Genomic DNA, 21,084 nt, shown 5'->3' with positions numbered 1-21,084 from the left:
TCATCCTTCCTGTTGTTCTTCTCCTTATCATTCTTTGTTCTCCTCCTCATCCATCTTTGTCCTCTTATTCATGCTTCTCCTTGTCCTCCTTCTCCTTCATCTCCCTGTTCTTTTTTTTTTTTCATCCTTTTCTTTATCCTGGTTCTTGTATTTTATCTCATTCTTTGTTTTTCGGGTTTTTTTTTTTGCTTGACAAAGTTCCAAGCCTTTCCCCCTCCCCGATAACTCACCTTTTCCCTTGTCCTCCTCCTTATCCTTCTTGTTGCCATCCTTCTCCTTCCTTTTGTCCTCTTACTTACTTTCTCCTTATCCTCCTTTTTTTTTCATCTTTTTCTTTGTCCTGGTTCTCGTACTTTATCTCACTCTTCAGGTTTTTTTTTTTTGCTTCACAAAGTTCCAAGCCTTGCCCCCTCCCCATAACTCACCTTTTCCCTTGTCCTCCTCCTTATCCTTCTTGTTGCCATCCTTCCTTTTGTCCTCCTTCTCATTATCCTCCTCCTCCTCATCCTTCTCGTTGTCCTTCTCCTTATCATTCTTTGTTCTCCTCATCCATCTTTGTCCTCTTTGTTCTTTTTTTTTCTCATCCTTTTCTTTGTACTTTATCTCATTCTTCTTCTTTTTTTTTGCTTCACAAAGTTCCAAGCCTTGCCCCCTAAACCATACCTCACCTTGGCCCGGCCCTAAACCGAACTTTGCACTGCTTCCCTCCAAACTAAACCTAGCTTTGCTTTTCCCCCATGACAAGCTTACCCTGGTCTCACCCCTTTTGCCCTATCCCCAACCTAATGTAACCCTATCCTCTTCCCCAAATTTACCTTTGTACCAACCCAAACCACACCTATCCCTACCCTATTCCTGAACTGACCCTTCTCAAAACTAAGCCTAGATATTACCCCTAGCCTAAACCAAGCTTAGCTCTACTGCTATTCCCAAACCAAACCTAGCGTTACCCTCCTCCAAATTGAACCTAGCTTCACCACTCATCCAACCAAACCTAGCCCTGCCCTCACCCCCAAACCAAACATAATCTTGTCCTCTCCCATAAGCCAACCTAGCCCTCTTTCCCAAACCAAATGTAGCCCTGTCCCCACCCCAAACCAAATGTAGCCCTGCCCCCACCCCAAACCAAATGTAGCCCTGCCCCTACCCCAAACCAAATGTAGCCCTGCCCCCTCCCCAAACCAAATGTAGCCCTGCCCCCACCCCAAACCAAGTGTAGCCCTGCTTCTACCCCAAACCAAGTGTAGCCCTGCCCCCTCCCCAAACCAAATGTAGCCCTGCCCCTACCCCAAACTAAATGTAGCCCTGCCCCCTCCCCAAACCAAATGTAGCCCTGCCCCCTCCCAAACCAAATGTAGCCCTGCCCCCCTCCCCAAACCAAATGTAGCCCTGCTCCCACCCCAAACCAAGTGTAACCCTGCCCCCACCCCAAACCAAGTGTAGCCCTGCTTCTACCCCAAACTAAGTGCTCCAAACCAAACGTAGTCTTACCCACACCAAAAATTCCGCCTAGTCTTGCCCCCAACTCCCAAACCAAACCTAGCCCCTCATCCTCCAGATCAAACGTATTAGTGAAACTTCACTTGTGGCTTCTTTGTTACAGGTGAGGATAAACAGCAAAGGAATTGTCTACTCAGTAATACTTTTGCTGGGATCTGTGGCCCTTACAGTAAGTGTTGACTATTACCAGGATCTCTCGCTTCCAATTGTTTTGCTGAAATATTGAGCTTTGCTTTGATGAAGTGAAGCAATTCTGAATAAATGGATTTTAGGCACATTGCCTAGATGGAGCAAATCTGATCTGTTTCTTTCAAATGGTGGTTCTCCTGTGTTTACCTTCACTATCAAAAGTCAGATGGAATGGGTCTTGTAATCTATCAATGCCAACCCAGTAATCAGTTGATTGCTCGTACTTATGTACTGCAGTGGCCCTGTCCTCGCATAACACAGAGGCAGCAGTGGGAGCCATTGGCCCCTTCTGCTGTCAATCAAATCCAGTGAGGAGGGAGCGGTGGGAGGGACCAAGCAGTGCTGTGTGTGTCCCAGCAGTGTCCAAGCGGTTAGCTATGGTCAAGACACAGAAAAGGAGGAGCAGGTGGCACAGGTGGGGGACCCCAAAATAGAAGTTCGGGGCTGCACTGTACAATACATATTTGTTGTATCAGAAAAAAATAAAACAAGCCTTTACAACCACTTTCACTAAAGAGGCAGCCCAGCAGCGTAGCTTTATGTGCAGTTCTCTTTGTTTGACTGAAACCTCCCATTGAGCCCTGTGATAAGGGAAGAGTCATTGCTGGGAGGAATCACTGAGTTCTGTAAACAAGGAGCTTCTTTCAGCACAGCTAAAAGATGAGATGGCTGAAAACGAGTAAAGAAGACCAGAGAGCCCACTGCTGGCCAGATAGTATACTGCACAATGCTGCTATGCAAAATTTTAATATTCAGAATAGCCATCAGAAAACTTGGTAAATGAAGTCCAATACTTATTAGATTTTGGCAAGTATTCTTTTTTTCTAATATGCAGATCAGCTCATCACATGAGTGAAGTTTTGCAGAAAAATATATAGCAAAGCAATCATTTAGTCAGCCTTAGCTAAAATGTAGCTCAAAATAAGATCAGTCATTTCCTGTAGAACTTCACAGGAATCAGAATATGTTGGAAGGTGCTCTACTAGCCGACCACTGATACTCACCTTTGCCACACTCCCCTGGCTCCTCGGTTTTGTCTGTTGGGCACATGCTCCCCCATACTGGGAAGAATGTCACATGCTTCCCCCCAAATTGGTCGCATGCTCCTCCATACCAAGAAGGAGGTTACATGCTCCCCCATACTGATCACATGCTCCCCCGTACCAGGGAGGAGCTCACATGCTCCCCCATACTGGTCACATGCTCCTCCGTACTGGGAAGGAGGTCACATGCTACCCTATACTGGGAAGTACAAGGTATTTCCAAGGCCTATGACAGATGGAGCGTGTGGTGTATCTTTTAGTTGGGGGAAGGGGGTGGGCGCTCCCCCATACTGGTCACATGCTCCCTTATACTTGGAAGGAGGTCACATGCTCCCCCATACTGGGAAGGAGGTCACAAGCTGCCCTATACTGGGAAGTACAAGGTATATCCAAGGCCTATGACAGATGGAGCGTGTCCCCCATACTGGGAAGAACGTCACATGCTTTCCCCCAAATTGGTCACATGCTCCTCCATGCCAAGAAGGAGGTTACATGCTCCCCCATACTGATCACATGCTCCCCCATACCAGGAAGGAGGCCACATGCTCCCCCATACTGATCACATGCTCCCCCATACCAGGAAGGAGACCACATGCTCCCCCATACTGGTCACATGCTCCTCCATACTGGGAAAGAGGTCACATGCTACCCTATACTGGGAAGTACAAGGTATTTCCAAGGCCTATGACAGATGGAGCGTGTGGTGTATCTTTTAGTTGGGGGAAGAGGGTGGGCGCTCCCCCATACTGGTCACATGCTCCCCTATGCCAGGAAGGAGGCCACATACTCCCCCATTCTGGTCACATACTCTTCCATATTGGAAATGAGGTCACATGCTCCCCCATACTGGGAAGTACAAAGTATTTCCAAGGACTCTGACAAATGGAGTGTGTGGTGTATCATTTAGTCGGGGGGAGGGGGTGGGCGCTAACAAAATAACCTTTTAAGCCTAACATTGAATGTCCTCCATGACAAACATTCCTCTTTCCCATTTCAGGTCATCGGGGTGCACGTCAACAATTGGAAACTGGACAAGAGGCTGGGATGCTACGTGCTCATCCTGTACGTCATCTTCCTGTGTTTCTCCGTCCTCATCGAATACAACGTCTTCACCTTCATCAACTTGCCAATGTGTCAGGACAACTTTTGACTGGTGCTCCCCGTAGCTCGTAGATCCAGATAAAACCTTCGTTGTCCAACTAGCGAGACGACCGTTCCTGAGACTCTGCGGGAAAACCGACACCGTTCCTTTTCCGCTGCACGTGCCAGGCGGACCTCACTTTTATCCGAATGTAAAGGATGCTTAACCCTTACTTTTGCCGGGGGGAAACCAAGCGCCAGGTCGTAGGCGACCCCGAAAACGTTGCGTCGAGGTTAGCGTCTTCCGGAGAGGTGTCAAGAGATGCTGCTTTATTTTGTATAGTGTAAAAACTTTCATACAGGTATTTTCCGAAATATACAGAAGAAAACAAAACGGCTTTACCGAAACGTCCAAATTATTCTATACGGCCACCCGAAGGACGCGGACAAAAAAAGATGTTTCGTATTGCCGTACCATAATGTACAGAGGAAAAAAAAAAAAAAAAAACATTTCATACAGAGATAGTAATATATGTGTACAGATGAAATCTTTGTGACTGTATTGCTATGGAGCACAGACCTTTTATGGGTCAAAAACAAACTTTATTCCAAATCTATAGAGCACAAAGCGAGATGATCCATCTTCATGGTCTTGGAAGCCGAGGAAGCATAGCTGGTGGCAAATTCTTTTTTTTTTTTTTCTAAAAATCAACATTATTTTAAGAAAGTCGAGGGGACACTTAATTTTTTTAAAGGCGGTTTCTAAGTGGCTGATATGAAATGGGATTTGGACGATGCTCATTATTCGTATTCGGCGCTCTGAGGTCATAAAGTACAAAGCTCTCTCTCTCTTTTTTTTTTTTTTTTATATATATACCTGGACTGAAACTATATAACCCCCCTTTTGGGAATGCACATTCAGGAATGCAAAGACTACAAAGATTTATTTCAAAAGAAGTTTATTTGTATCTGTGCTTGTATAAAGAAAACAATATTTGATAAGGATATATATATATCTATAAAAAAAGAGGAATGTTTATTTCGATGCACAATATAATATAAAATGTGTATGTATTTAAAGAGATCGAAGAATATTCCGCATCGTGTCATTTTGTGATTGGCGTAATTCTGAACAGAGGGTCCCTTTACAATGGAGAGCCAATTCCTATTAACCCTTTAAAGCTTATTTTCATTTATTTTCATTTCATTATTTTCATTTCATTTCATTTCCTTATGTTCATTTTCCTTTCCTTTTTTTGCATTTTCTTTTCTGCACACATTTAAAAAATAATTGTAGGCCTGAAGACTTTGTAAAGCCCCCCCCCCCCCCCCCCAACACAATGATACAGTGCATTCATGAAGTATTCAGACCTCCTTCACTTTTTTCAGTGTTGTTATGTTGCAGCCTGATACTACTGTTGTTACATAGTTAGTCTGGCTGAAAAAAGACAAAAGTCCATCCAGTTCAACCATTAAAAAAATAAAAAAGTTCTAATCCTACACCCACAGTTGATCCAGAGGAAGGCAAAAAAAAACCCAGCAAAACACGACTCAATTTGCTCCTGCAGGGGAAAAAATTCTTTCCTGCTCCCCCGAGAGGCGATCGGATATTCCCTGGATCAACTTTACCTATAAATAGTTGTTCAAAGTCAATTTTTTTTCTCGCGAATCTACACTCTGTACCCCATAATGACAAAACGAAAACAGAATTTTAGAAATGTCTGTGAATTTATTTAAAAGAAAAAACTGAAATGTCAAATGTACTTAAAGCGGTTCTAAAGGTTAATTTTTTAAATTTTTTTATAAAATAACAAACGTGTCTATACCTACCTGCTGTGTGCAGTGGTTTTGCACAGAGCAGCCTGGATCATCCTCTTCTCGGGTTCCCCCACAGGCTCTCCTGGCTCCTCCTTTCTGTCGGGTGCCCCCACAGCAAGCTTCTTGCTATGGGGGCACCCGACAGAAAGGAGGAGCTAGGAGAGCCTGCAAAAACAGATATTTAGAAATGTCTGTTAATTTATTTAAAAGAAAAAACTGAAATGTCAAATGTACTTAAAGCGGTTCTAAAGGTTAATTTTTTTAAATTTTTTATAAAATAACAAATGTGTCTATACCTACCTGCTGTGTGTGGTGGTTTTGCACAGAGCAGCCTGGATCCTCCTCTTCTCAGGTCCCTCGCAGGTTCTCCTGGCTTCTCCTTTCTGTTGGGTGTCCTCACAGCAAGCAACTTGCTATAGGGGCACCCACTGCTCCATGTGTCCATTCATACATGGAGCCGCAGCTTGATCCCACCCCCGCTCTCTCCTCATTGGGTGACTGACACTGACAATGGCTTCCGCTTGCTGTCTCAGCCAATGAGGAGGCAGAGACCCGGGACAGCCGAGGCTGTCATTCACATCGCTGGATCGCGTTAAGGCTCAGGTAAGTATTGAAGGGGCTGGGGGCACTGCTGCACACAGAAGGTTTTTTACCTTCATACATAGAATACATGAAGGTAAAAAAGCCTTCAGCCTTTACAACCACTTTACGTATTCAGACCGTTTACTTTGTTGAAGCACCTTTGGCAGCAATTCCAGCCTCGAGTCTTTTTGGGGATGACGCCACAAGCTTTGCACACCTGAATTGCGGGATTTGCTGCCTTCTTCTTTCCAAATCCTCTCATGCTCAGTCTGGTTGGATGGGAACCATCGGTGGACAGCCATGTCCAGGTCTCTCCAGAGATGTTCAGTGGGGTTCAATTCAGAGCTCCGGTTGGGCCACTCTAGGACATTGTCTCTAAGCCACTCCTGTGTTGTCTTGACTGTGTGCTTAGGATCATTGTCATGTTGGACGGTGAAACTTTTGGCCAGTCTGAGGTCCTGAGCATTGTGGAACAGGTTTTTATTGAGGATATCTCTGTACTTTGCTCCATTCATTTTTCCCTCAACCCTGACCAGTTTCCCAGTCGCTGCTGCTGAAAAACACCCCCAGAGAATTATGCCACCACCATACTTCACTGTTGGGATGGTATTGGGCAGGTGATGAGCGGTGCCTGGTTTCCTCCAGACATAACATTTAGAATTGAATCTTGTTCCTCACTTTCTGAGAGTCCTTCAGGTACTTTTATGTTTGCAAACTCCAAGTGGGCTTTCATGTGTTTTGCATTGAGGGGAGGCTTCCATCTAGCCACTCAGCCATAAAGCCCAGATTGGTGGAGAGCTGCAGTGATGGTCGTCCTTCTGTAACTTTGTCCCATCTCCATTCAGGAGCTCAGTCAGAGTGACCAACCGGTCTTGGTCACCTCTCTTATAAGGCCCTTCTCCCCCGATTGCTCGGTTTGGCTGGGCGACCAGCTCTTGGAAGAGTCCCTGTATCACGTACCTGGTGATGGAGGCCAATGGAGAGAGGGCTTCCCTTGCAGCTAAGTTCCGGACTCCCCTGAGAGTGGGACAACGGGAGTCAGGCCCACAGTGACACAGGTCGCCTGTAGGAGTGTTGGTTGGTGGTCCACTGAGAAGCACAGCTGGTGCACAGAGATAGGTCTGCAGACTGGAGGCGCCTGTGCGTGGTATGCAAACCCTTCCGGGATTTAGATGTTTACTGGGTAGTCGGTTCAAGCCAAGGTCAGGTACCAGGTGGGAATCAGAGCAGACGTAGTCAGATGGGATAGCCAAGGTCATACACAGAGGAGTGAGAGAGAGAGAGTATCCGTAAGCCAGGCCGAGGTCAGATCAGAGGTAAGGCAGAGTAGACAGGTCCAAGAGCAAGCCGAGTCGGTAACAGGAAATCATTGCCGGGAAAATCGGCCGCAAATTTTCCAACATGCCCGATAAAAAAAATGTGCAAAAAGCCAGAAAAACGGCCGACCAATTAACCCACTATGGTGACACTGTACTGCTAGGGTGACAGTATGTTCAAAGAAACATAAATAATAATATAAAAAAAAAAATACAAAAGTAAAAAACATTTTGAAAAATTATAATTTTTGGTTATAAACTAATTTGGGTTATTTTTTTTACTAAAAAGATAGATGAATACATTTTGGCCACGATTTATGAAGAAAATTTATTTATTTGCAAAATTTTATAAGAAAAACAATTTTTTTTCAAGATGTTTGGACTTTTTGATTTATATAGCAAAAAAATAAAAATCCCAGTGGTGAATAAATATCACCAGAATAAAGCTTTATCTGTCTCAAAAAAACGCTAAAAATTTCATATGGGTACAGTGTTGCATGACCGCGCAATTGCCATTAAAAGTGTGATCGCGCTGAAAGCTGAAAATTGGCCTGGACTGGAAGGGGAAAGTGTCCAGACTGGAAGGGGGGGAAAGTGTCCGGACTGGAAGGGGGGGAAAGTGTCCGGACTGGAAGGGGGGGAAAGTGTCCGGACTGGAAGGGGGGGAAAGTGTCCGGACTGGAAGGGGGGGAAAGTGTCCGAACTGGAAGGGGGGAAAGTGTCCGAACTGGAAGGGGGGAAAGTGTCCAAACTGGAAAGGGGGGAAAGTGTCCGAACTGGAAGGGGGGAAAGTGTCCGGACAGGAAGGGGGTGAAAGTGTCCGGACAGGAAGGGGGTGAAAGTGTCCGGACTGGAAGGGGGGGGAAAGTGTCCGGACTGGAAGGGGGGAAAAGTGTCCGGACTGGAAGGGGGGAAAAGTGTCCGGACTGGAAGGGGGAAAAGTGTCCGGACTGGAAGGGGGGGAAAGTGTCCGGACAGGAAGGGGGGGAAAGTGTCCGGACTGGAAGGGGGGGAAAGTGTCCGGACAGGAAGGGGGGGAAAGTGTCCGGACAGGAAGGGGGGGAAAGTGTCCCGACTGGAAGGGGGTGAAAGTGTCCGGACAGGAAGGGGGGGAAAGTGTCCGGACTGGAAGGGGGGAAAGTGTCCGGACAGGAAGGGGGGGAAAGTGTCCGGACAGGAAGGGGGGAAAGTGTCCGGACAGGAAGGGGGGGAAAGTGTCCGGACTGGAAGGGGGGAAAGTGTCCGGACAGGAAGGGGGGAAAGTGTCCGGACTGGAAGGGGGTGAAAGTGTCCGGACTGGAAGGGGGTGAAAGTGTCCGGACTGGAAGGGGGTGAAAGTGTCCGGACTGGAAGGGGGTGAAAGTGTCCGGACTGGAAGGGGGGAAAGTGTCCGGACTGGAAGTGGGGGAAAGTGTCCGGACAGGAAGGGGGGGAAAGTGTCCGGACAGAAAGGGGGGGAAAGTGTCCGGACTGGAAGGGGGGGAAAGTGTCCGGACTGGAAGGGGAGAACGTGTCCACACTTGAAGTGGTTAAGGAGCCCAGATGAAGGGGGGGGGGGCATACAGCTCCTGTTATGTGTCGGCTTGTCATCTTTGAACTTCTGTGATGCAATAAATATACTTTGACGCCTAAACCTTTGTGGGGTTCAATTGCCCCTCTACATCTTCTAAGGCTTTTCCTGCTATCTGTGTCCCCACTTAGAGATTCATCCCCCCCCCAGTGATAATGGAATGGGAATGTCAGAATTTTACAGTTGTCACCAGAACAGGAATAGTTGGGGCAAACGTCCAATAGGGGCACTTATTCTAGTGACAACTCTGAGGGGGTTTCCCTCACTTTGGAAAGACTTCCTCTGACTGAAAAACAGGAGATTTGACCATTTCCTACTCTATCCAAGTCTAAAAAAAAGAAAAAGGTTTAGATGCACTTTAAAGCTTTTATTAAATTATATTCCTTAAACACTTCAGGTCCGGAAGGTTTTACCCCCTTCATGACCAGGCCATTTTTTGCTATTCAGCACTGCTGATGTTGAAATGAGTTTTTTATACATGAAAAATATTTTTTAAAATATTTAAAAAACGCATTTCAACTTGCAGTATATATGTATGCATGTTCTTTATATATTAAAAAATATATGACAAGCATTTTTAAATACATATATTTTTTTAAAATATGTTCTTCAGATTTTTTTTCAACATATAAAAAAAGTCATTTCAACATAAATGTTTACATATATTTGTAAATGCATTCCAGAAATGTAGATTTGTATTTTTAAAGATATACAGTATATTTGAAATTCATTTTATATATTATTATTATTATATATTTATTGAAATATATTTTGAAATATATTGAATATGGCCAACATTGTAGCATTTCAAATATATGTCAATATGTTTAGGAAGAATATTTTAAAAATATGTTTCAAATATATTTTTCTTCCATATGGGTATATTCAGTATATACACTCACTGGCCACTTTATTAGGTACACCAGTGCCAAGAAAATCTCCCCCACACCATGACACCACCACCAGTCTGCACCGATGATACAAAGCAGGATGGATCGATGCTTTCAGATCGTCTACACCAATTTCTCGAGGAGGGAGTCTCCAGCAAGGACTGAGCTCACATTCTTCAGGAGTGAATGGGGAGTAGGTGTGTTACATTTGGTGTTATCGCTCTCACTCTCTCATACTGGTCACTGGAAGTTCAACATGGCACCTCATGGCAAAGAACTCTCTGGGGATGTGAAAAAAAGAATTGTTGCTCTACATAAAGATGGCCGAGGCTATAAGAAGATTGCTAAGACTCTGAAACTGAGCTGCAGCACGGTGGCCAAGACCATATAGTGGTTTAACAGGACAGGCTCCACTCAGAACAGGCCTCGCCATGGTCCACCAAAGAAGTTGAGTGCATGTGCTCAGCGTCATATCCAGAGGTTGTCTTTGGGAAATAGACGTATGAGTGCTGCCAGCATTGCTGCAGAGGGTGAAGGGGTGGGGGGGGTCAGCCTGTCAGTGCTCAGACCATACGCCGCACACTGCATCAAATTGGTCTGCATGGCTGTCGTCCCAGAAGGAAGCCTCTTCTAAAGATGATGCTCAAGAAATCCCGCAAACAGTTTGCTGAAGACAAGCAGACTGAGGACATGGAGTACTGGAACCATCTCCTGTGGTCTGATGACACCAAAATAAACTGATTTGGTTCAGATGGTGTCAAGCGTGTGTGGCGGCAATCAGGTGAAGAGTACAAAGACAAGTGTGTCTTGCCTACAGTCAAGTATGGTGGTGGGAGTGTCATGGTCTGGGGCCCCATGGTGGTGGGAGTGTCATGGTCTGGGGCTGCATGAGTGCTGCCGGCACTGGGGGGCTACAGTTCTCTGAGGGAACCATGAATGCCATCATGTACTGTGACATACTGAAGCTGAGCATGATCCCCTCCCTTCAGAGACTGGGCCGCAGGGCAGTATTCCAACATACCGACCCCAAACACACCTCCAAGACCACCACTGCCTTGCTAAAGAAGCTGAGGGTAAAGGTGATGGACTGGCCAAGCATGTCTCCAGACCTAAACTCTATTGAGCATCTGTGGGGCATCCTCAAATGGAAGGTGGAGGAGCGCAAGGTCTCCAACATCCACCAGCTCCATGATGACGTCATGGAGGAAGAGGACTCCAGTGGCAACCTGTGAAGCTCTGGTGAACTCCATGCCCAAGAGGGTTAAGGCAGTGCGGGAAAATAATGGCGGCCACACAAAATATTGACACTTTGGGCCCAATTTGGAAATTTTTTTTGCCAGCGGTTTAGACATTAATGGCGGTGTGTTAAGTTATTTTGAGGGGACAGCAAATTTACATGTTATACAAGCTGTACACTGACTACGTCACATTATAGCAAAGTGTCATTTCTTCAGAGTTGTCACATGAAAAGATAGAATAAAATATTTACAGAAATGTGAGGGGTAGACTCACTTCTGGGAGATACTGTATATTGTACATTCAGATCAGTCCCTAACCCTCAAGGGGCGTACAATCTAAGGTCGATAACTCACATTCATACATACACATACTATGGCCAATTTACACACGAGCCAAGTGACCTACCAGCATGTCTTTGGAGTATGTGAGGAAACCGGAGTACCCAGAGGAAACCCATGCAGGCACAAGGGGAAACATGCAAACTCCAGGCAGGTGGTGCCGTGGCTGTAAATTGAACCAACGACCCGAGTACTGCCAGGCAGAAATGCTAACCATTTAGCCACTGTGCTGCCCATGTTGCTGGAGTATCCCACTTTTACTCTGCATCCATCCAAGTTCAATTTTATTTCAATAAAGCATCAAAAAAAGAATACCCCTAGACCAGGGATCTCCAAACTATGGCCCTCCAGATGTTGAAGTACTATGAGTCCCATCATGCCTCTGCCTCTGGGAGTCTTGCCTGTGGCTGTCAGTCTTGCAAGCCCTCATGCAGGAGTTGCAGTTCCTCAACACCTGGAGGGCAATAGTTTGGAGACCCCTGCCCTAGACTAATGACAGAGCTGGAGGAGTGACTGAGACTGTGTGCCTGGCTGCTAGTTCACTTGCTGGGGAAAAAGCCTTGGGACCTTTAATGGGTGAGCGCCCACTCACCAGCCACTCTATTAGGTCCACCTGTTCAGTTGCTTGGTAACACAATTTGCTAAACAGCCAATCAGATGGCAGCAACTCAATGCATTTAGGCATCTAGACATGGTGAAGACAACTTGCTTTTCAAACTGAGCATCAGAATGGGGAAGAAAGGGGATTTAAGTGACGTTGAATGTGGCATGGTTGTTGGTGCCAGACGGGCTGGTCTGAGTATTTCAAAAACTGCTGATCTACTGGGATTTTCATGCACAACCATCTCTAGGGTTTACAGAGAATGGTCTGAAAAAGAGAAAATATCCCGTGAGCGGCAGTTGTGTGGAGGAAAATGCCTTGTTGGTGTCATAGGTCAGAGGAGAATGGTAAGCAAAATGGTAGTGTGACAAGAACACCCCTACCTGGAAAAAGAAGGTTATTAGGTGATCCACGCGGAGTAATATGAATTCAAAAATATTCCAAACAATTCTTTATTTGATCACATAGATCATAAGGAGGTTAAACATGAGCATGGTGTACATATGAAAAAAATAAAATCATGTTAAAAAGCACTAGGCGTCTTCAGTTTAGGGTCATCTTAACAAATAGAGTACCACAAGGCAGAGTTATAAAGTGGTGATAAAGTTATCCTGGGTTTCCATGGGTTTTCGGCTTGTATTCGAGTAAACCATGTATGCAGCAAATGTGTTCCCAATGTATGTCAGGTATCTCCTGATGTGAAAAAAGCTGGAATACAAAAATATATAGTATATATATGGAAATATGAAAACCAAAAAACCATATCACATCCAATATTCACCAGGCCTCCCTCTACAATGGTCAGTGGATACTACTATTACCTTCTCAAAGGTGAGGTTGACAAGCCAGCTTCTCAAGTGTAGGGACTTCCTGGATAGCCACCCCAAATAAAATAAAGTCCACAGTACCAAATGATTCTGAGGATATATATAGAAAAATAGTGAAAAATGTAAAAATCATGGGCATCAGGTCACCCTGAAAATAAAACACACACAAAGTGGGTATATTACCATCAATGAAGATCAAGAAGACATCTGTCGACTTGAAATAGGATCAGGTCCTTGATGCTTTTCCAAGATGCATATGGGGGTGAGGAGCCAGGTAGTCACAATACATAGATTCCAAACACATATACTGTGTATATAGCATATAACAGGCTATACGGGCCTGAATTCTGATACCCAATAAAGGGTTTCCAAAAATTGCTCAAAATGAGAAGATTATTATTCCATATACTGTGTATATAGCATATAGCAGGCTTTGCAAACCTGAATTTTTATACCCAATAAAGGGTTTCCAAAAATTGCTCAAAATGAGAGGGTTATTGCGGTTTCATGAGGATATGGCTATGTCACAGCACAACCCCTAGATAGGATAGCGTATATATGTATATATATGTAGATCGTCCTCCAAAGAGGATTTGCAAAGATTCCCCGAATATACAGGGTAATTTAGGCCCAAATAGCATGCCCTTGTTAACACCATAAAAGCTCTATCAATCTCAACAGCCGTAAGCTAAGTTAACTTGCCACCGGTGGAAGATAAATTTCCCTGAAAGATAGCCGTTTGCGAGCCGCTGCAGCAATAGCCTTATGGTAGTTTTCAGAGGGTCAAGGGCCTTCCTAGCAGGGAGCTGTGACACCGCCGTTCCTTCCCGCCTCGTGGGCGCCGCACCCAGTGAAGACGCCGAGCGTAGTGACGTCAATACGTTGACGCGTTTCGTCCGCCAATCACCGCAGACTTCGTCAGAACTGGGAGGGGACTTCAATACTTCGCCTTATATGGTGCTCTAATTGCATACCAAAGAGTCTCCACCTCGCCATCTTGTGTTGAAAGAGTATCACTACATTGGAATAGTCCAAAGTGAATTAAAACACATATATTGAATTTAAAATGATTGCTGGATATAGGAGAAAGGGGCCTAAATATTATTATAAATCAGATCCTCTTCAGAGAAAAATTAAATTAAAGATAAAGAGGAAATCTAAATTAGCACAATACTTGTTCCAGTGGGGAAGACATCAAGACCAGATTCCGCTACCCAGGCTTTCAATATTAATCCAATTATTTGAATTTATTTTAATTATCTAGAGAAAATAGAATCAGATACAGAATTAAGATTCATATTTTGTCCAAATATATCCATATTTAGTTCACATAAAGGATATCATAATATGGATTATGGCTTAGGATATGTAGAAGGCTCCAAGAGACTCATTTCAAAAAAAACCCAAAGTTAAGTTCTGTATTAAGTCCATATGGGGCAAGTGCTCCCAGGGTATAAATCCAGAATTTTTCCTTTTGTAGGAGGACTTTATCAAAGTCACCCCGACGGGCTGAAATATTCAGCATGAAAATCCCTTTTACTTTTAGACCATCTGTTTTGCCCCCATGGACTTCTTTAAAATGTTGGGCCAATGGGTTTTCTTTTTCTCCCTTTCTTACATTCCTATTTTCATTTCTGATGTCTCTCAGATGTTCACCAATCCGAGTCCTAAGGTTCCTTTTGGTTTTACCTATATACATCTTCTTACATGGGCATTCTATCATGTACACTATTTTGCTACTTGAGCAATTAATGAAGCTGCGTATTTGGAATATCTTAGAATTATCATTATTAAAGAACTGATTAGACTTATGCACAAATGGGCATATCTGACAGTGACCACAAGGGAACATTCCATAAATACCGGTCCTCCTAGTTAAAGGTAAAACCAAAAGGAACCTTAGGACTCGGATTGGTGAACATCTGAGAGACATCAGAAATGAAAATAGGAATGTAAGAAAGGGAGAAAAAGAAAACCCATTGGCCCAACATTTTAAAGAAGTCCATGGGGGCAAAACAGATGGTCTAAAAGTAAAAGGGATTTTCATGCTGAATATTTCAGCCCGTCGGGGTGACTTTGATAAAGTCCTCCTACAAAAGGAAAAATTCTGGATTTATACCCTGGGAGCACTTGCCCCATATGGACTTAATACAGAACTTAACTTTGGGGTTTTTTTGAAATGAGTCTCTTGGAGCCTTCTACATATCCTAAGCCATAATCCATATTATGATATCCTTTATGTGAACTAAATATGGATATATTTGGACAAAATATGAATCTTAATTCTGTATCTGATTCTATTTTCTCTAGATAATTAAAATAAATTCAAATAATTGGATTAATATTGAAAGCCTGGGTAGCGGAATCTGGTCTTGATGTCTTCCCCACTGGAACAAGTATTGTGCTAATTTAGATTTCCTCTTTATCTTTACTTTAATTTTTCTCTGAAGAGGATCTGATTTATAATAATATTTAGGCCCCTTTCTCCTATATCCAGCAATCATTTTAAATTCAATATATGTGTTTTAATTCACTTTGGACTATTCCAATGTAGTGATACTCTTTCAACACAAGATGGCGAGGTGGAGACTCTTTGGTATGCAATTAGAGCACCATATAAGGCGAAGTATTGAAGTCCCCTCCCAGTTCTGACGAAGTCTGCGGTGATTGGCGGACGAAACGCGTCAACGTATTGACGTCACTACGCTCGGCGTCTTCACTGGGTGCGGCGCCCACGAGGCGGGAAGGAACGGCGGTGTCACAGCTCCCTGCTAGGAAGGCCCTTGACCCTCTGAAAACTACCATAAGGCTATTGCTGCAGCGGCTCGCAAACGGCTATCTTTCAGGGAAATTTATCTTCCACCGGTGGCAAGTTAACTTAGCTTACGGCTGTTGAGATTGATAGAGCTTTTATGGTGTTAACAAGGGCATGCTATTTGGGCCTAAATTACCCTGTATATTCGGGGAATCTTTGCAAATCCTCTTTGGAGGACGATCTACATATATATACATATATACGCTATCCTATCTAGGGGTTGTGCTGTGACATAGCCATATCCTCATGAAACCGCAATAACCTTCTCATTTTGAGCAATTTTTGGAAACCCTTTATTGGGTATAAAAATTCAGGTTTGCAAAGCCTGCTATATGCTATATACACAGTATATGGAATAATAATCTTCTCCTTTTGAGCAATTTTTGGAAACCCTTTATTGGGTATCAGAATTCAGGCCTGTATAGCCTGTTATATGCTATATACACAGTATATGTGTTTGGAATCTATGTATTGTGACTACCTGGCTCCTCACCCCCATATGCATCTTGGAAAAGCATCAAGGACCTGATCCTATTTCAAGTCGACAGATGTCTTCTTGATCTTCATTGATGGTAATATACCCACTTTGTGTGTGTTTTATTTTCAGGGTGACCTGATGCCCATGATTTTTACATTTTTCACTATTTTTCTATATATATCCTCAGAATCATTTGGTACTGTGGACTTTATTTTATTTGGGGTGGCTATCCAGGAAGTCCCTACACTTGAGAAGCTGGCTTGTCAACCTCACCTTTGAGAAGGTAATAGTAGTATCCACTGACCATTGTAGAGGGAGGCCTGGTGAATATTGGATGTGATATGGTTTTTTGGTTTTCATATTTCCATATATATACTATATATTTTTGTATTCCAGCTTTTTTCACATCAGGAGATACCTGACATACATTGGGAACACATTTGCTGCATACATGGTTTACTCGAATACAAGCCGAAAACCCATGGAAACCCAGGATAACTATATCACCACTTTATAACTCTGCCTTGTGGTACTCTATTTGTTAAGATGACCCTAAACTGAAGACGCCTAGTGCTTTTTAACATGATTTTATTTTTTTCATATGTACACCATGCTCATGTTTAACCTCCTTATGATCTATGTGATCAAATAAAGAATTGTTTGGAATATTTTTGAATTCATATTACTCCGCGTGGATCACCTAATAACCTTCTTTTTCCAGGTAGGGGTGTTCTTGTCACACTACCATTTTGCTTAGTATGTACCTTATGGGTTTATGGATCCACACTTATACCAGTGAGTCGGAGATAAGTTAATGACACTAGTTATACGTGTCATTATTGGGTGGCTTGTTTGTGCTTTATTGTTCAGAGGAGAATGGGCAGACTGGTTCCAGGTGACAGAAAGGCCACAGGAACTCAAAAAACCAGTTGCTACAACAAAGTTATGCAGAATATCATCTCTGAACACACAACACATCAAATCTTGAAGCAGATGGGCTACAGCAGTAGAAGACCACACCAGGTGCCACTCCTGTCAGCCAAGAACAGGAAACGGAGGCTACAATTCGCACAGGCTCACCAAAATTGGACAATAGAAGATTGGAAAAACGTTGCCTGGTCTGATGAGTCTTGATTTCAGCTGCAACATTCAGATTGTAGGGTCAGAATTTGGCGTGAACAACATGAAAGCATGGATCCATCCTGCCTTGTATCAACGGTTCAGTCTGGTGGTGGTGTCATGGTGTGGTGGATCCATCCTGCCTTGTATCAACGGTTCAGGCTGGTGGTGGTGGTGACATGGCGTGTGGGATCCATCCTGCCTTGTATCAACAGTTCTGGCTGGTGGTGGTATAATGGTGTGGTGGATCCATCCTGCCTTGTATCAATGGTTCAGACTGGAGGTGGTGGTGTCATGGTATGGTGGATCCATCCTGCCTTGTATCAACGGTTCAGGCTGGTGGTGGTGGTGTCATGGTGTGGTGGATCCATCCTGCCTTGTATCAATGGTTCAGGCTGGTGGTGGTGGTGTCATGGTGTGGGGGATCCATCCTGCCTTGTATCAAGGGTTCAGGCTGGTGGTGGTGGTGTTATGGTGTGGTGGATCCATCCTGCCTTGTATCAACGGTTCAGGCTGGTGGTGGTGGTGTCATGGTGTGGTGGATCCATCCTGCCTTGTATCAACGGTTCAGGCTGGTGGTGGTGGTGTCATGGTGTAGTGGATCCATCCTGCCTTGTATCAACGGTTCAGGCTGGTGGTGGTGGTGTCATGGTGTGGTGGATATATCCTGCCTTGTATCAACGATTCAGGTTGATGGTGGTGGTGTCATGGTGTAGTGGATCCATCCTGCCTTGTATCAATAGTTCTGGCTGGTGGTGGTGGTGTCATGGACCTAAGAATGGAGGCTTTATCTTACCCAAAGCTCTACAAAGCCTTCGGGTTCCAGGACCCAGATTCTGAGAATCAAAAAGTTTGTGTTCTCCTCATCAGCCATCAACCCTGGAGCCCCTTATGTGTCAGTGTGAAACCTAGGGGACACATACACATTGTATACAATCCTCTCCTCGATGTGTACATAGGATTTGGTGATTTTAGCACCACAAGCATTTCAGGGACAACAACTTCCCCACTGAAGTTTTGTTTATATTTAATTAGGAAGTATAAAAGGAACTTGTGTGATAGTGAAAGTTAACTTTCTCATGCTAGGAATGTAAATTTCCCTCTTGGAATCACCCTTGTGTAGCACTACCCCCGAAGGAGCCGCTTGTATCGTGTCCACAGGCTCCCCTTTACTTGACTCGCAGCCAGGCACGGTGTATTTCTTCAACCAAATACACTCACACACTTCCACTTGATATTTTCAATGACCAGTCTAGGGAATGTTCTGTTTTTGGAGTTTACTGTAGAACTGGGGATAGGGATGAGGAATTGTAGTAGGATACTCCAAATCAGAACTAATCACACTGAGGACATTTAGCTGATCTCTTAGTTCAGGGGTCTCCAAACTTTCTAAACATAGGGCCAGTTTACTGCCCACCCAAACTTTAGGAGGCCAGAATGTGGCCAGTGGGAGTGCAAAATATCCTGGTGTCAGTGGGAGTAAATTGTGTCCCCTCTTTGGTAGTAGGGGGAAGAATAGTGTCCCAACCGTGTCAACGGGAGGAATAGTGCCCATCTGTGTCAATGGGAGGAATAGTGTCCCATCTGTTTCAACGGGAGGAATAGTGCCCCATCTGTGTCAACGGGAGGAATAGTGCCCCATCTGTGTCAACGGGAGGAATAGTGCCCCATCTGTGTCAACGGGAGGAATAGTGCCCCATCTGTGTCAACGGGAGGAATAGTGCCCCATCTGTGTCAATGGGAGGAATAGTGTGCCATCAGTGTCAACGGGAGGAATAGTGCCCCATCTGTGTCAACGGGAGGAATAGTGTCCCATCTGTGTCAACGGGAGGAATAGTGCCCCATCTGTGTCAACGGGAGGAATAGTGCCCCATCTGTGTCAACGGGAGGAATAGTGCCCCATCTGTGTCAACGGGTGGAATAGTTCCCCATCTGTGTCAACGGAAGGAATAGTGCCCCATCTGTGTCAATGGGAGGAATAGTGTACCATCTGTGTCAATGGGAGGAATAGTGCCCCATCTGTGTCAACGGGAGGAATAGTGCCCCATCTGTGTCAACGGGAGGAATAGTGCCCCATCTGTGTCAACGGAAGGAATAGTGCCCCATCTGTGTCAATGGGAGGAATAGTGTACCATCTGTGTCAATGGGAGGAATAGTGTACCATCTGTGTCAATGGGTGGAATAGTTCTCCATCTGTGTCAACGGGAGAAATAGTGCCCCATCTGTGTCAATGGGTGGAATAGTTCCCCATCTGTGTCAATGGAAGGATAGTGCCCCATCTGTGTCAATGGGAGGAATAGTGTCCCATCTGTGTCAATGGGAGGAATAGTGTCCCATCTGTGTCAATGGGAGGAATAGTGTCCCATCTGTGTCAATGGGAGGAATAGTGTCCCATCTGTGTCAATGGAAGGAATAGTGTCCCATCTGTGTCAATGGGAAGAATAGTGTCCCATCAGTGTCAATGGGAGGAATAGTGTACCATCTGTATCAATGGGAGGAATAGTGTCCCATCTGTGTCAATGGGAGGAATAGTGTCTCATCTGTGTCAATGGAAGGAATAGTGTACTATCACTGTCAATGGGAGGAATAGTGTCCCATCACTGTCAACGGGAGGAATAGTGCCCCATCTGTGTCAATGGGAGGAATAGTGCCACATCTGTGTCAATGGATGGAATAGTTCCCCATCTGTGTCAATGGAAGGAATAATGCCCCATCTATGTCAATGGGAGGAATAGTGTACCATCTGTGTCAATGGGAGGAATAGTGTCCCATCTGTGTCAATGGGAGGAATAGTGTCCCATCTGCGTCAATGGGAGGAATAGTGTCCCATCTGTGTCAATGGAAGGAATAGTGTCCCATCTGTGTCAATGGGAAGAATAGTGTCCCATCAGTGTCAATGGGAGGAATAGTGTACCATCTGTATGAATGGGAGGAATACTGTCCCATCTATGTCAATGGGAGGAATAGTGCCCCATCTGTGTCAACGGGAGGAATAGTGCCCCATCTGTGTCAACGGGTGGAATAGTTCCCCATCTGTGTCAATGGAAGGAATAGTGCCCCATCTGTGTCAATGGGAGGAATAGTGTACCATCTGTGTCAATGGGAGGAATAGTGTCCCATCTGTGTCAATGGGAGGAATAGTGTCCCATCTGTGTCAATGGAAGGAATAGTGTCCCATCTGTATCAATGGGAGGAATAGTGTCCCATCTGTGTCAATGGGAAGAATAGTGTCCCATCTGTGTCAATGGGAGGAATAGTGTCCCATCTGTGTCAATGGAAGGAATAGTGTCCCATCTGTGTCAATGGGAAGAATAGTGTCCCATCAGTGTCAATGGGAGGAATAGTGTCCCATCAGTGTCAATGGGAGGAATAGTGTACCATCTGTATCAATGGGAGGAATAGTGCCCCATCAGTGTCAATGGGAGGAATAGTGTCCCATCTGTGTCAATGGGAGGAATAGTGCCCCATCAGTGTCAATGGGAGGAATAGTGTCCCATCTGTGTCAATGGAAGGAATAGTGTCCCATCTGTGTCAGTGGGAAGAATAGTGTCCCATCAGTGTCAATGGGAGGAATAGTGTACCATCTGTATCAATGGGAGGAATAGTGTCCCATCTGTGTCAATGGGAGGAATAGTGTCTCATCTGTGTCAATGGGAGGAATAGTGTCCCATCTGTGTCA

General features: G+C 44.6%; 1 protein-coding gene across 1 annotated transcript in view; it reads left to right on the top strand.

Moving 5' to 3' along the window:
• The window catches only part of SLC24A4 (solute carrier family 24 member 4), a gene marked incomplete at its 5' end in the record, with an annotated part of 51,509 nt that extends 46,603 nt beyond the window's left edge, over positions 1-4,906 (top strand). Inside the window, 2 exons of the mRNA XM_089665685.1 lie at positions 1,604-1,669; positions 3,730-4,906. Of these exons, the coding sequence (XP_089521811.1) occupies positions 1,604-1,669; positions 3,730-3,882 (219 nt within the window). The remainder of the gene's footprint in view (positions 1-1,603; positions 1,670-3,729) is intronic.
• Between the last annotated feature and the right edge of the window lie 16,178 nt (positions 4,907-21,084).

Source organism: Staurois parvus, unplaced genomic scaffold, assembly GCF_062004578.1.
Source record: "Staurois parvus isolate SC_StPar_1 unplaced genomic scaffold, SC_StPar_1.0 ptg002295l, whole genome shotgun sequence".
Taxonomy (NCBI): domain Eukaryota; kingdom Metazoa; phylum Chordata; class Amphibia; order Anura; family Ranidae; genus Staurois; species Staurois parvus.
Note: the sequence above shows the minus strand (reverse complement) of the source record. Positions and strands in the feature narration are given on the sequence as shown.